The 17,451-nt window shown below is 35.5% G+C and overlaps 1 protein-coding gene across 4 annotated transcripts in view; it reads left to right on the forward strand.

The window, feature by feature from the left end:
* Positions 1 to 9,299, forward strand: part of TBC1D23 (TBC1 domain family member 23) — a 61,471-nt gene extending 52,172 nt beyond the window's left edge. For all 4 annotated transcript variants that reach the window (XM_079101390.1, XM_079101388.1, XM_079101389.1 and 1 more), the window contains 4 exons: positions 365 to 453; positions 2,749 to 2,884; positions 5,457 to 5,651; positions 7,670 to 9,299. In XM_079101390.1, the coding sequence (XP_078957516.1) occupies positions 365 to 453; positions 2,749 to 2,884; positions 5,457 to 5,651; positions 7,670 to 7,751 (502 nt within the window). In that variant the 3' untranslated portion in view covers positions 7,752 to 9,299. The remainder of the gene's footprint in view (positions 1 to 364; positions 454 to 2,748; positions 2,885 to 5,456; positions 5,652 to 7,669) is intronic.
* The last annotated feature ends 8,152 nt before the right edge of the window (positions 9,300 to 17,451 follow it).

Below are 17,451 nucleotides of genomic sequence, written 5' to 3' on the forward strand. Positions count from 1 at the left end.
ACAACAACCCTGAAGGGTAGATATCATTATTACCGTTTTACAGAAATAGAAGTATAGAGAAGTTGTGTAGTTTCCTAAAGCCAAATAGGTCTAAACATTGGTTTTAATATGAAAATTAAAATTGTTTAAAGTTTAATTTTTACAGATTTAAGAGCATTCAGCCTATCAAGTCCTTATGCTACTTTTGCCAGCATAATTTCTTTATCTTCTTTCAGTTTCCTTAACATAGCTGTCCTAAAGCTCTGGGTGGTACATGGGAGGCAAAGAATATTTACGTTTTGCTCAAATATTCAAATGATGCTTGGTGAAAATTTTGATAACTTCTTAAGTGATGATTTCCTTTCTTAAAATTGTTTCAATATAGGCATGTCAGCAGCAGTGACAGAGTGGGCAAGCCGTACCGTGGTGTAAAGCCTGTTTTCAGCATTGGGGATGAAGAAGAATATGACACAGGTGTAGTAATACCTACAGACTGCTTTCCTCAGTCACCAGGGGTCATCCTGGGAGTAACATAACATTGCTGTATAAAACAGATTCTGCAGAGAGAGTTTGAGAGTGTCTGAGTTTCTGTTAAAAGTTTGATTTAAGATAAATGTGCCTATGAGAAATCCAAGCAGAAATGTTAAAGTAGGCTTTTGACTGTAGAAGTCTTCAGTTGAGGAGAGTTCTGATGACTTTGAGGGGTTATCAGTGTAGATGCTAAGTTTGGATTTAAATCATTTTGATCACCCACTAGAAGATTGAGAGTTGTGGGACTAGATTTCAGAGATTCCAAAATTGAGACATTTGAAAAGAGCCTTTTGAAATTGAAGGCAATATTCTAAAGTGCCACAAGATGGGGATATTGTGTTAAGGAAAATTATTTTCCTTGTGATTATATTTTTAAAAATAATTTATTACTTTGGTTTATGATTCCATAACCTAGATTATTCAGATTAATAATAATTAATGTATTTAGTTAGAAAAAACTCAGCATATAAATGTACAAAATGAAAAAAGACTTCTAAATTTCATCTTGCCTTTTCTACTTCGTACATGTTGCTTATTTTCCATTTCAGCCTGTATGTCTCCTCATTCTATACCATATATCACAATTTATTTACAGTCTTCTGATTTACACTGATTTTTTTTCCTATTTCAAATGGCCACAGATATTTTTATACGTAAATCTAGATGACCTTTTGAAAGTGTATGCAAAGTGTAAATTTTTAGTAGTAAGATTACTAGATTAAAGCTAACCACGTGATGTTTTAATAGCTATTAATAAATCACCCTCTGGAAAACCTGCATTGGGGCAAGTGTGCTATTTCTTCTTTTTTTTTTTTAAATTAAAATCTTTTTATTTTTACAGACACATTTTGATCCATTGTACACAAATGGGGTACAACTTTTCATTTCTATGGTTGTACACGATGTAGATTCACACCATTCATGTAATCATACATATACATAGGGTGATACTGTCTGTTTCATTCTGCTTTCTGTCCCCCACCCCCTCCCACCCCATTTTCCTCTACACTATCCAGAGTTCCTTCATTCTTCTCTTACCCCTGACACTCCCTCTCGTTATATATTGTCATGCACTTATCAGAGAAAACCAAATGTGCTGTTTCTAATTATTTCATTTTCTTCTTTTTTCCCCCCTTTCTGTTGCCATCTTCCTATTATCTGTGTCTGAATAGTGTTATCTCTCCCTGAATATGTAAACTCTTGCATTAACCAAAGGGAGAGGTAAATGGATAAATAAATGGTGGTATATTTACATTTATCATATATTACTCATATATTTACACTAAATATATGGGAAATTGGGTAGTAATAGAAATGAAAAAACAAGAACTATGTGTATTACATACATAAAATTAACCATGTTGGGAGTAGGGTAGTAGTTGCAGAAGAATGCATGTAAGTGGCCTTCTTTTTATAAATGTTTTCCTTCTTTTTATAAATGTTTTATTAAAACTGAAAAACACTATTGTATATTATTTAAAGCTGTTGATAATATGGTTAACAACAGGACATGTATGGAACTAATAACACCAATTAGAGATTGTAACTACTTGGTGGGGAAGTGAGAAAGATGTGATTAGGGAGAGATTCTTGAGGGCTTCACTCATTTAAGCTGGATGTGGAGTTATGGACACATGAGATTTCCTTTATCATTATACTCTATATTTTGAACTACTTAGTAAAAAGCAAAGGGAAGAACATTCATAATAATTAACACTAGGGAGTGCAATTCTTAAATTAGAGAAACGAAATTAGAATATTTTATATTTCTCTTATGGAAAAAAAAGAGAGCTTTTTACTGATTTATACCAAGATTGATTTGTATTGTTATTCTCCTTCATAAAATCATAAAAATAAAACAAAAAGAACTCTGCCATCTTTACCCTCCAGATAGTTACTTTTTATTAGACAATTCAGCCATTGTTCTATAGACTAGACAGATTATGGTTACATTATCTGTGTAAAACAATGTTAAAACTGTATTCTTAGTATTATTTTTGTTTGACTTGCTTACCCTATAAATTGATGTTGCATAATAGCACTTCTGTATTAATGTCAGTGGCAGAAGGAAATACAGTAGCAGAATTAGAATTGTGTAGGTTTTTGTTTTGTTTTTGTTTTTTTTTTCCTTCAAATCCTTGTGTTGAAAATACTAATGAAAAATCTTTCAAGTTGCTAAGAAATGTACCATTTTTAAAGTTGGTAATACCCACTTTTAACACTTTAAATTCTTTGTAGATGAAATTGACAGTTCTTCAATGTCAGATGATGATAGAAAAGAAGTTGTAAACATTCAGACTTGGATAAACAAGCCAGACATCAAGCATCATTTTCCTTGTAAAGAAGTGAAAGAAAGTGGACACATGTTCCCTAGGTACTTTTAAGAATGTTTTCTTCAGAAGTAAAATTAATTGGGGAAGTTAATAATATAAAACTGAACTGCAGAATAACTTTTATTTATCCAAGTACAAAAGATAATAATTTTTCTTCTGTGAACTTGTATTATGTGTCTTGATTTTTGAGGTATTTATGTAAAATTTATTGAACATTTATTGAAACTTTTTAAGCAAAAACTGTTAAATATTACATTGAATGCCTCTATATTTTGTGAGATTCACTGGTAACATCTTTTCACACCACCCCCTATATACGTATACACTCCACACACATAGACCTACACTTCTTTTTTTGTCAAACCATTCAGAAGAAGTTCATAGATGTGGTATTTCACCCTTAAATGCTTTAGCATAAATATCCTAAAAGTAAGAGCATCATTCTACACAACTTCAAGGCCTTGACTCCACCTAAAATTTTTAAAAAATTAATATCACCCAACATATAGATCATACCCAAAATTTTCAGAGTGTCCCAGAGTATCTTTTCTTTTTTGGGGTAGGGTGATGGGGCAGTACTAGGGTTTGAACCCAGGGATAACTGTACCACTGAGTGACATCCCAAGCCCTTCCTTTTTTTTTTTTTTCTTTAAATATTTTTGTTTTTGTTGTCAATGGACTTTATTTATTTATATGTGGTGCTGAGAATCAAACCCAGTGCCTCACACATGCTAGGCAAGTGCTGTACCACTGAGCCAGGACTCCAGCCCAATCCCTTTTTATTTTTTATGTTGAGACACAGTGTCACTAAATTGCTGAGGCTGGCCTCAACTTGCAATCCTGCCTTAGCCTCCCAAATCACTTGGATTACAAGCCTGAGCCACATGACTGGGGCAGAGTATCTTTTTCAGAGTTTTTCTTATGGATTCAGGATTGGTTATGGTTCATGTTGCATTTGTCTGTTGTATTTCTTGGGTGAGAACCCAGTGTACAACTGTTCTTTCCCTTTTCCTTTCACTTCCCCTTACTCTTCACAGTGAATGAATCCTTTGAGTCCAGGTCAGTTGTCCTGTAAAAATTCCATATCCGAACTGTCTGATATTTGTTTTACTGTTTTAAATAAAAATGTAAGAGTACTATCATTATTAAAAGTGAAAAGGGGCGGGGTGCCTGTAATCCCAGTATCTCGGGAGGCTGATGCAGGAGGATTTCAAGTTCAAAAGCAACTCAATGAGACTGTCTCTAAATAAAATACAAAATAGGTCTGGGGATATGGCTCAGTGATTGAGTGTCACCAAAAAAAAATAGTGAAAAGGGGTGGTGGTAATTCTATGCTCATATGTAAGAGACCCCAAGCAGCTACTATACATTATGTCCTCTGAGCAACTGACTGCGGTCTCTTCACCATTTTCTACACCAGTCCTGCTTGACACCACAGGGAGCTCTAAACCCCTGCACAGTAACATTCTAGTCACCACCACCAGCCAGAACTTTAAACCAGCCTTACCAGTGGTCACAAGCAGGACCTTGGGCCCCTTGGCACTATTTCCTGGGAAGAGGAGAAGAAGCCTTCACACCAATCTAGGTCTGTGTAAATGACACCACAAAGGAGTTCCACATCCGTGGAGTCCATGAATCCATGGGATATGCACCGATGCTTAAACATTTCAGGGCTGGTTTCTCTGTTCATATCTAAATCTGGTACTTAGGAACAGGGACCCATGCTAATGCCCAAGGGCAAAAAGCCCTACTTATTATTTATTTGTTTGTTTATTTATAGCACCTGGGACTAAACCCAGGGGCATTTTTCCTCTGAGCCACATTCCTAGCCCTTTTTATTTATTTTGAGACAGGGTCTTGCGCAGTTGCTTAGGGCCTTGCTAAATTGGTGATCCTGGCCTTGAACTTGTGATCCTCCTGCCTCAGCCTCCTGGGTTGCTGGGATTACAGGTGTGCACCACTGTTCAATCCTACTTTCTTTAAGGAAGGAAGCAGACTTGATGTCCGACATTGAGCAAACCTAGACTTTCTCTTGCTTTTATTCCCCTTTTTTCTGTTGGCCTTATACCGAGTTTATTTACAAAAGATGTATTTTGTTTAACCAAATATTAAAAATGGTAAACTCTGGGAAAAAATCGTACTCATTTTGCCTTCAGGATCCAGTTATTGGATATTATTAAATATTCTCTATTTTATAACATTGTGCATTTTCTTACAAAATATGTAAGGAAGCTCAACCATTATTTAGTGATCTTTGAGATTAGATAGAGATTATGATGTGTTGACTCAAAATAATTTTGAATATAGATAACCCCTTTAAAAATCACAAATGCAGTATATTCCATTTCAATCAAAACCTACTATTTTAATGATTTGTATATTGAATCAAGCTTTAAAATATACCTTTTAAATAACTGCATAATTATTATAAAACATTAATTTTACATAAAATTAAAGGAAAATTATAAGCTGTTATCTAATTTATATTTTTTAGCTCAAAAGCAATTTCATTTAGAGTCGAATATTTTTTATCATTGGGACTGTTGCAATAACCTATCTTGAATTATTTATTTAAAATTCTTTTTTTCTTTTAATGTTCTTTATTCTCTCAAGTCATCTGTTGGTTACGGCAACACATATGTACTGTTTAAGGGAGATTCTTTCAAGGAAAGGATTGGCTTATATACAGTCTCGACAAGCACTTAATTCTGTAGTTAAAATTACATCTAAAAAAAAACATCCCGAGCTAATTACCTTCAAATATGGGAACAGCAGTGCTTCAGGAATAGAAATCTTGGCTATTGAAAGGTAAGATTTTTAAGATGATGATATCTGAATTATTGCAAGTCATTATTAAGAACAGTTTGTTTCTCTGGTGAGATGGTGGAGTAGTATACTTTTTTTTTTTTTTTTTAAGATTAGAGGTGAAGTACCAAGGGAGTTGGAGGAGGAGAGAAAAAAGGAAAAACTGGGAAATTAAGTTGGCCAGATGATGCTATGTGCACTACAATTTTGTGTATAATGATAATGTACCAGTTTAAAAAATAAGATTAAAAGAAAACCAATAGACTAGGTAAAAGGGAATCAGAAGAGGGAGGAGCAGCAGAAAAGAGGATATACTGGGGAATGAAATGAAGAAAACTGTATTATATGCATCTATGAATATGTCAAAATGAACCCCACTGGTAAAGACATCAATGAAAAATAAAATTGTAAACATGTGAGTAAAGCAAAAATATTATTGCTAGATTGTAAGGTCCAAGGTATCAGGAACCAGGTCTTTTCTGTAGTCCCTAACATACTCTCAAACAAATGTTAAGTTCTCAATAAACCTCTCTGGTAAATAACTCAACATTTGGCAGACAAAAATCAAGATACCTTAGGTCCACTTTGCTTCGTTGGGGATTGTTTTTATAAGTATTCTTTATTATCTTTTTCTCCTCAATCCTTAGTTACATGGTTTAACCATTAATATGTAATTTTTAGTAAGTGCCGTGGCTAATTTCATAAACTTTTGACAAAAGAATCCTTAAGAATAATCCATACCAGTACTGCACTAAATGCCAGTTAGCAGTGAAATAAGAAACTTGTCTTAGATTGAAAGTCAGTATTTTTATTTTCCCTCATCAAAAAACTTGTTTTGACACACCATCAGTAAGCTGGGCTGTGTACTAAGGGATGTAGTACAGGTTGAGCATCCCTAATGCAAAAATTCAAAATGCTCCAAAATCCAAAACATTTCAAGTGCTGACATGATGCCACAAGTGGAAAACTACAAACCAGGAGACTTGGTTTCATGAATTCAGTTATTAAAAGTATTGTATAAAATTACCTTCAGTCTTTAAGGTTAATATGAAAAGAATTTTGTGTTTAGAATTGGATACCATCCCCAAGATCTCTCATTATGAATGTGTGAATATTACACAATTGGAAAAAAAAATCTGAAGTCTGAAACATTTCAGGTTCCATGCGTTTTGATTGGGGACATTCATGGTTTTAGGGATATTCAGTCTGATACAAGCTCCTCCTTATCTCATTGTGGACTAATGACAGACAACTCACAGGTACAAGAACTACAGACCAACCCTTTTTTGATACTAAACCATCTTTAATTTATAGAAAAATGGGAAGCCCAGAGGGTTGAATGATTTCCCAGATCTTGACTTGTGACAGAACCAAATATAGCACTCAGTTAGTCACCAGTTAATCAAATTCAGAACAAATTTGTACATGTAGATTCAGTGGATCAAAGAGTGTACACATATTAATATCTACTTATACATTGATCCTAACCAAAGGATATTGAATTGACTCATGTATATAGGAGTATTTAAAGACTATGTTTTAAAGATTGAATATTATGTAATGTTGTCTATAACCCTCTGTAAAATTGGGATAACTGTCTCTGTTTTAGGGAACTTACATTCTTGCTCAAGTTTAAATTATTAAGTATTGTACTTGTTATCTTTGGAATTAGATACCATCAAATTATGATTTTGTGGCTGATTAAATTTTATCTGTGCTGGGCAGGAGAATATTATATTTAGTTACCTTGTGTTCTATTATCTATCTATTATGTATATTTAATAATAGTTCAGAGAATTTTAGCTTTATACTATATGAAAAAATCACATGGCTTTTATATTTAGATTTTCTTTCAAAATAAGCTTTTGATATCTGTTGAAATACACTATGGGGAGTACACAGGAGGGCATCTCTGCCGGCTTTGTGGGTTAGGGAAAGCTTCTATCAGGGTTGACGTCTCAGCTGAGTCCTGAAGGTAAAGCACTGTATTAATATATATCTATCTATATTTCTCCCCACAGGTATTTGATTCCAAATGCAGGGGATGCTACCAGAGCCATAAAACAACAGATCATGAAAGTTTTGGATGCTTTGGAAAGTTAATATATTAAGAAAATTATTTAAATGAGATTAAGGCAACCAAGAGAAACATGAACATATATTTCCTGACTGAATACTAACCAGAGACCTTTCATTTACTCATGGGGGTGCTTGCAGGTCTAAGTGTAAATTATTATAATCAATCTCTGGATGGTTAAATTTTTAAAAAAAATTTTCTTTGGTGTTTTTGGTTTTATAAAATGATTTATTACAAAGGCCAGTTATTAAATGACTTTGAAGTAACTGCCATTGTGCCCCTATGGACCAAGGGTACAGAATGCAGTTCTGTTTTGAAGAGCTGTTTTCGGGGAACATACATCACTTTCAGGTTTTCAAACAACCATACACATAGATATTTGCAATGTCTTCACTGAAAATTAGAAATAGAATTAAAGAGACTTCCTTAAATGTTAAAATTAGTTTTATCCACTGAGCAATATCAAAAACTAAAAACAGACTAATAATTAGTTCACTGTTTCTTCTTAAAAAGAATGAAATCTTTTTAATTAAGTGGATGAAGATTCTAGCCAACTCAAAATATAGTCCAGCTAATGAAATATTGAAGCATCAGTTTCTAAGTCCTTATCTTTGCTCCATTATGTAATTACTTGGACACTGAATACTTCAGAAATACAAAACTTCATCTTGACTGTTTCTAAGAAGCAATTGAAAACATTATTAGTAAGTAGGCATGTTAAGATCAAAATTAGCTTTTGGGGGACAGAATTGTATCTGTAAAAATGTCATTGGTCTTTATTACAAGTGGATTATTTTTAGAATATTTCAAAACAAGTGTTGAGCACACATTGATTTATTCTCCTTGAGATGATGGTCTGTGACCACACTCCATATCCACTTAAGTACAAGCCAAATAAATAATCAGAGAGGTGTATAAATTTCAATTGTTTTTATATCACTTTTCTGAAATTCCTTTTTCTTTTTTTGGTTTTGTCTTCTCATTAAGGTTCTGGGGGTTTGTAACTTTTTATTCTGTTAATATGAGAAAACTGAAGTGATCTGCTTTATTTTCCAGTTTTATCGGCTTAATTTACGGTGACCCATATTAATTACATGTGGTAAGAGATCCAGAAACATCTTTGGGACTATGGGATGAATTTTGTAAAATCCATTTGGAAAATAGCAAATATAATCTGCTGTGTCCTAAAATGTAAGGTTATCTCTAAGAGGTTGATAGAAGTATCTAGATGTGCCCTGTTAATAACCAGTTATTTTAATTTACTTAATGAAAATCAGGTGAATAGAAGACAGCATAATTAAAGAAATTTTATTCTAATAACTAAATAAAAACAGTTTGAGTGGTTGAAGACATTTGCATGAATTTGCACCTGGTACGATACTTGATATTCATAATCTCCCCAAAAACTTGTATTGCACTTTTTCCCTTTTCTTTGCACCCCCTTTAGAAATGTCCTGAAGTCTGATTTTTTTGCCTATCTCAGTCATGGGACTTTTTTCACAATATTAATGTAAAGATGTTTGTGTTACTGTTTATAAATTACAATTGTAAATAAACTGGTACAGTTTGCTGAACAGTTTGTTCTTAAAGAAAACGTCTTTCTTTCCTTTTCCCCCCCTAATTTGTAAATCTCTACCTTCCACAAAATTAGGAGTTTAATGACTGGGGGTTATTTTGTTTTGTTTTGGTTTTAGAATTTAAATGTTCAGATTTCATATTTAGCTGGGGATGTACCTCAGTAGTGGAGCACTTGCTGGAATATGTGAGGCCCTGGGTTCAATCCCCAGTATCACACACTATCACAAACAAAACAAAACTAAGAAACAGACAGATTTCCCATTTGTATTAAGTTCCTATTTCTGTTGAATTAGATGAGAAGAAAAGAGGTTGTTCTATTGAAAACTGAAAAGCAAATGATATTAGCTGGACACTGTGGTTCACACCCCATAGTTCCAGCTATTTGGGAGGCTGAGGCAGGAAGATGCTTGAGTCCAGGAATGAAAGGCACATAGGGAGATATTATCTCTTAAAAACAAAACAAAACAAGAAATCCCTAGTGATATTAAATTCCACACATGTAGTAAATTACTGCCTTAAGCCATTTAACCTCTATGAACTTTATTTTCCTCACTGAAGTAACACCACAGTTAGATTAGTTACACTCATTAGATTGCACAGATTGCATCATTATGAGGTCTGGTGTTACATTATCTACTTGCAGGATGAAAAAAACAAGACTAAAAGAAACTGAGTAAAAAGGGGAAGCATTCCCTCTTTTCTCCCACTCTCTGATAATTATTGCTTATTAAAGTAGAATATTAACTATCTTTGACAGTTGGACATGGTGGCCCATACCTATAATCCCAGCTACTTGGAAAGCTGAGGCACAAGGATCATGGGTTTAAGGCCAGCCTAGGCAACTTAGTGAGACCCTGTCTCAAAATAAAAAGGGCTAAGAATATAGCTCAGTGATAAGAGTGCTTGCGTAGCATGTGGGAGAACCTTGAATTCAATCCCTGATATTGCAACAACAACAAAAAAATTTTTGAGATATAATTCACATAGCATAAATCTTACATTTAAAAATCTTCAGTGTTTTTTAGGCTATCCACAGAGTTGTGCAGGCATCACAAATTCTAGAACATTCCATGACCTCAGAAAGAAAAAAAAAATATTAGCACTCACTCTCCTTCCATCCAGCTCTTGGCAACCACTTCTGATTTGCCTAATCTGGACATTTCCTCAATAAAGCAATTGTACAATATGTGACTTGTGTCTGGCTTCTTTTACTTCACATACTATTTTCAGGCTTCATCCATGTTCTAGCATGCATCCAAATTGCATTCCTTTTTGTGGCTGAATATTTCATTGTATGGATATATCACATTTTATTTATTCATCAGCTGGTGGACGTCTGAGTTGTTCTTTGTCTTGTAAATGTGAACACACAAATTTTTGTGTTGATACATAGTTTTAGTTCTTTTGGATAGCTACCTAAGAATAGAATTACTGGGTCATGTTAATTCTCCATTTGACTATTTTTTTTTAAATTTCTTTTAGTTGTCAGTGGACTTTTATTTTACTTAGTTATATGTGGTGCTGAGAATTGAACCCATGCCTCACACATGCTAGGCAAGTACTCTGTCACTGATCTACAACCTTAGCCCTATATATGACTTTTTGAGGAACTTCCAAAGGGGCTCTACCATTTTACATTCCCACTGTAAAGGCGTGAGCCTTCTAGTTTCCTCACCACTTGTTATATTATCTGTCTTATAGACATTGTAGTGGGTGTAACGTGGAATCTTAGTGTGGCTCTGATTTGTGTTTCCCTAGCAACTACTAAGGGGCTCCTTTTCATGTTCTTATTGGCCATTTATGTATCTTTTTTGGAGAATTGTAATTCTTTGCCCATTTCAAAATTGGCTTTTTGTTGTTGAGTTGTAGGAATTCCTTAAATATTCTAGGTACAAGTCTCATCAGATATATTATTCACTAATATTTTCTTCTCTCCAAATTGTCCTTTCAGTTATTTTTAAAATTTTTTTTTGTGATAACTGGGGGTTGAACCCAGGGCCTAGAGCCATGCTAGGCAAGCTCTTCATCACAGAGCTATGTCCCCACAGAGTCTCATTAAATTGCTCAGGCTGACCTTGACTTGACATCCTTCTGTTTCAGCTTCCTAAGTAGCTGGGATTATAGGTATGTGCCGACATACCTGGTTCCTTTCACAATCTTGATGGTATGATTTGAACCATAAAAAGTTTAAAATTTTGATGATAAGCCTGTTTGGTCACTTGGTCTTTTGGTGGTATATCTATGGAATCATTTCCTTAATTTTTACAATTGTCACCCATTTTGAATTAATTTTTATATGATATAAAGATCTAATTCAGTAGTTTACATATAAATAACTCATTTGTGCTAGTACTCCCTGTTGAAAGGATTTTTTTCTCACATTAAGTCATCTTGGTAGCCTTGTTGAAAATCATTTGACCTGATCAATTTATTTTTTGTACTTTCAAATTGCATTGGTCTGTATGTCTGTCTTTACTGCTAGGACTAACATTCTTGATTACAGTAGCTTTGAAGTGACTTTTGAAATTGAGAAGTTTAAGTTCTCAACTTTGATCTTGTTTTCAAGATTATTTTCTGAATGCCTATTGTTCTTAGTCCCTTGCATCTCCATATTCATATGAAAGATCAGCTTGTAGGATTCTGCAACAAAAACAGTTGGGAACTAGACACAGTTGTGCAAACCTCTAATCTACGTTACTGGAAACAGGAGTATCAAAAGTTCAAGGTCTCAAAAAATACAAAGGGGTAGAGGCATAAGTCAATAGTAGAGTGTTTACTTAACAAGGAAAAAAAACTAGCTGGAATGTTGATAGGGATGGCATAAAATCTAAATTAGTTTGGAGAGTATTGCTATCTTTTTAAGAAGTATTTCTTTACTTGTAGATAGATACCATAGCTTTATTTTTAAAGTCTTGCCCATCTCTTATTACATTTATTCCTAAATATTTTATTCTTCTCTATGCTATTATAAGTGGAAATGTTTCCTTAAATATGTAGATCTTAACATTCTCCAACCTTACTGACCTTTCCATTCCAACAGAACAGGAATTTTGTGTGTGTGTGGGGGGGGGGGGCATCCATTAGGATTTTCTACATACAGGATCCTGTCATCTATGAATGGCAATAGTTTTACTTTTTCCTTTACAATCCAGATGCCTTATAGTTTTTTAGCTAATGGGTCTGGCTGAAGCTTCCAGTATAAGGTTAAGTAGAGGTGGTGAGAGCAGACATCCTTGTCTCTTTCCCCCCAGTCTTAAAGGGAAAACATCTAGAATTTCATCATTAACTATAATGCTAGCTTTTAAGTGTTCTTTGTAGATGTTTTTTGTCAGATTGAAGTAGTTCTGTCTATTCCTAGTTTGTTGAATGTATTAGCTTTGGCCACTAAAGAAAAATACCATGCTTTAAACAAAAGAAATTATCATTTTTCTCATACTTCTGGAGCTTTAAATCTGAGATATGGGTGCCAGTATGGTTGGGTTCTGTGAAGGATCTCCTCTTGGAGATTGTGGCTAGCTGCCTTTCACTACATCCTCACATGGGCTTTCCTCTGTGAAGTGGAGAGTGCCTTCTGTCTTATAAAGGCACTGATCCCATCATGAAAGCCCCATTTTCTGGACCTCATCTAAACCTGATTACCTCCTAAAGGCTTTGTCTCCAAATACCACAACATTAAAGGCGAAGGCTTCAACATATGAATTTGAGGGGGTTGGGAACACAGACTTTTTTTTTTGAGGTGCTGGGGATTTGAACCCGAGGCCTTGTGCTTGCAAGGCAAGCACTCTACCAACTGAGCTATATCCCCAGCTCCCGGGAACATAGACATTTAATACACAACAGTGTTTATCATGTGAAGTTTTTTTTATTTATTAAATAATATTGATATTATCGATGGATTTTCATATGTTGAACCAATCTTAAGTTTCTGGAATAAATTACACTTGGTGGGGTCTAGTAGAAAGTGATTGGGTCCTTGAGGCCTTATCCTTGGAATTTGTGTAGTTCTCTGGTTGGTTCTCATGAGAGGGTTGTTAAGAGATGAAGACTGGCCCCTCCCCACTTTCTCTAGACACAGCTCTTGCCATGTGATCTCTCCCTCTTGCAAGTTCTCCCGCCATGCATTCACCATTAGGCCCTCAGCAGAAGACAACTGATAGGGCCACCCAATCTTGGATGTTTCAGCCTTTAAGACTGGGCTAGCTGGGTGTGATGGCATATATCTGTAATCAGGCTACTAGGGAGGCTGAGGCAGGAGAATCAATTTCAAAGCCACCCACTGCAACTTAGACCATTTCAAAATACAAGAGATTAGAGATGTAGTTCAGTGGTAGAGCACCCAATTTCAATCCCTAGTGAAGAATTATAGAAAATAATATCCCTATAAGACAGCTCCCCAAGAAAAATGGAGGAACAGTGTGACCCCAGAGGAGAGAGGGAAATTAGCCAAACATTAAGCCTCCCAGTAAATCCTTTCCTAATAAAAATTCCCATGAGGGAAAGGGGCAGATACTGAATGCTGGGCCCTGAACTTTGACCTTCCCCCATTGCAAATTAGTCCTAAATGGAGGTATTGCAAATAGTGAAACTCTGGGAAACAATGGATCCCAGAGAAAGAAAAGCAATGGGCAAGATTTGAGTACTCATCCCTTGGGATCTGGACTCATCTCCCCAGATAATGAGTTTCAACCTTTTTACAAGTACCCACCTATAAGTTTTAACCTGTACAACTAGCCGCTGATGGTCCAAACTGCATGTCCATAGTCTCCAATGAAACTATAAAACCCAGACACCTTCTGTAACTCAGGGGCCAGCTCCATGCCCAGAAAGTGGGTCCTCCAGTACCTGATCAATTGACTTCTCTGCAGAATAAAGGAAAACTTGCTTCCCCATGGCCTGCCTCCATCATTTTATGGGCCATGAGTTTACAATGTTCATAAAAAAAAAAAAAAAAAAAGTCATGCATGTTTATAACAATTCTATTTATAACTACTAAAACCTGGAAACAACCTACAATGTCTTTCAGTAGGTAATACATAAATACTAATATGTCCATCCAATGGAATACTGCTTAGCAATAAAAAGAAATGAACTATTGATACATGTAACAACATGGACAGATCTCGAAAGGCAGAATGTCACATGAAAGAAGTCCCTTTCAAAATATATACTGTATAATTCCATTTATATTACTTTCTGGAAAAGGCAAAACAAGGACAGGACTGAGTTGGGTTAGAGTGGAGAGGAGATTCAATTATGAAGGAGTAGAATAAGGGAATACTCAGGCTGTTCAGATTTGTAGATAATTGTACTAGAGACTTAAAATGTCTATGTATGTATATTTACAGGCACACACAGACTCCTCTCTGTACAAAGCTCTAACAATATAATTACCAAATTTGATCCATTGATGTCTGTCATATATTTTCTCCTTCTAGGATTTATTCCTAATTTCTCCTTTTATTCTGTGCAAAGGATTCCAATTACCCTTCTGATTTTCAGCCCCTTTTCTCTGACTTACCTATTCCTTATTGTTATTTATACCTCCATCGGACCCACCTGAAATGAATTCAATTTCCCCAAACTAAGTATCTAATACTATGAAGGAGTGAATGGAGTATAGAAGACCAGTTAAGACACCTCTGGAGCAGTCCCTCCAAGGTGAGGAAGGTCTAGCTGTGGAGGGTGGTAATGGGAACTGAAGAGAGGCAGCAGGAATATTTTATGAGTGAGGGAGAACTCTATGCCTAACCACAGATGGGTGATGAAAGACTTGGAAAGATGTGGAAATGGCTTAAATTTTTTTGGAGGACAGGGGACCAGTGGAAATTTAAAAAACAGGCAAGAGTGTGGCAAGAATGAGTACAAGGGATAGGAGGAGAAGCTCTTTTGGAGAAGATCCATTTAGTTTCAGAGAACTGAGTCTGAACCAATGTCAAGGCATATAAACAGAGATGGCTTATAGGCAACAGGAAATGGTAGAATATCTTCTCTGGAGTCAAAATAGAAATCTGATGGCTACCAGCTTGGAAATGGTCATTAAAGCTTTGAGACAGATGTGAGTGGCAATGGGAATAGAGACTGAAAAGGAACATAAGAGTTTTAGCTGGACCTTAGAAATTCATTTGGTCTAGTAGTTTTGTATTTTGCCCATTTCAAAGATGAGATAAAACAACATGGAAAGGAAGGCAGAGCAGCTGCACTTGTAGGGTCAGGGAGTGGAGTAGGGGCAGGGAGGGTTGCACAAACAGTCCTTCAGCCTCTTCACCTTCCTTTGCCTATAAATCCTTTCATGCACAGGTGATGAAAAGGTTCTGAAGGTGAAATGATATGGCCTTGCTCTTAACATCAGATCAGGGTCAGTCAGAGCTAGAAGCCAATGCCTAACTTCTCCATTATGCCCAGATAATTTGAAAGAAAACTTTAAAAAACTCATTTTCTTTTTCATTTATCTTTTCCTTTTTTTGCGTGATGGAAGGGACATTATCAAAGGCCGGTGGCCTTGATCGCTCCTTCCCAGTCTCCTCAGGCCCTCTCCTAAATGCGCCTTTCACAGTCCACTTGTGTTCGCATCCATATTCAGAGCTTTATCTTAAATTCCTGATAACTCCTACCTTAATCTCCAGCCTGGTATCTGTGCTCAAGATTTATGTCAAATTTCCTATTGGACATCTCTGTCAGGGTGTTCACAGGCACTTAATAACATGTCCAGCCAGGTTTTGCCATCACTGTTAGGTACAACCTTGTGTACCAATTAGGTATAACTCAGAAACTTAGATGACTTAAATTTTTTTTTACAGGTTTTATGTGGTCAAAGTTGGCTTAATTTATATGTTACTAAGCAGAGCAGAAATTAAAAGGCTATTAAAGATCTTCTGCTATAAAAACTGTTAAGCTGCAGAAAACCTATAATTGCTATGTATTCCCTCTCAAGGTTTTATTATCAAAGTTTAAAATTTTTAAACTTTATAGTTTTGTGAACAGCCATGTATTCTCTTCCTAGATTTAGCAACTAACATTTTGCCATTTTTGTTTTATATAAACATATTTCTTTTTCTGTGGTCCATTTTCAAGTCAGTTTAATACTCTGACATTTCACCCTTAAATATTTCTCCATGTGTTACTGAAGTAGGACAGAAGAGGCTGGGCAGCTGAGGAATTTTCAGGCAGCAGGTTTACTGACTGCAGGGTTCAGAGGTAGCTCTTGCCTAAGAATTCTTCCTCTGAACAAAGATTTTGGAAATTTTTTGAACATCATACCCCGTTGGGGTGGTGGAGGTTCACATGAAAAGTGCTTTCTGTTCCATCCTCTTGACCAGATGCAGGTTTCACACATTTTTACCAAGAAGCAGAAAAAATATCTTTTTGCACAACAATCTTGCAGACTACTCAACACTTTTTGTGTCCAAACCTGTTATTGTTACAAGAAAGAGGAAACTACCAACCACAATCTGACAAGAGAAGAAATTTAATTATGGCAAGGGTCTTTTGGGTGGGGGTCTCTGACCTGCTTAATTACCTAAGAATAGTGACATTGTCTGGCATAATTGTAATACCATATTACATATAAAAAACTATAGTATCAAATGATGGTTCTCATTTAAGTGTTCCTAATTGTTCCCAAAATGTTTTTATAGTGTTCTTTTAAAACTCAGGATCTGTTTTAATATAATTTAATGGAGTCCAGATCATTAGAAAAGAAAGTTCAAAATCCATATATTTTGATCTGCAAATCTCTCGTCACAAAAACAATAATTAAAAAGTAATATGACATATATAAATACCTAATCCTAAAATAGAATTTTAGCAAGCGGTTTTCTGAATATTAGAGATCTGATTTGTTGCACAGGATATTGAGCTGAACCTTCAGTATCTCTTTTCCCTTTCCTCTTTAGCAGCCTAGCAGTCCAATCCTAAATCAACCATCCCCGTCACAGCGATTTGTTCGTGGCTCAAGCCAATCGGCATACAAAATTACTCAGGCCAGGTTCCAGCTAGCAAGAAGTTCCGCCCTCTGGTAGAGAACTGTCAAAGGCTCCAAATCAGGCTTTTCCACCCGAAAGCCTGCTTACGAAACATTTACCAGCACAGCGCCATGATTTAGGTTGCCCCTCTTTGCCCTTTGCTTTCAGAGACCTTCTTTCCGGGCTG

Source organism: Sciurus vulgaris (assembly GCF_902686455.1).
Source record: "Sciurus vulgaris genome assembly, chromosome: 10".
NCBI lineage: Eukaryota > Metazoa > Chordata > Mammalia > Rodentia > Sciuridae > Sciurus > Sciurus vulgaris.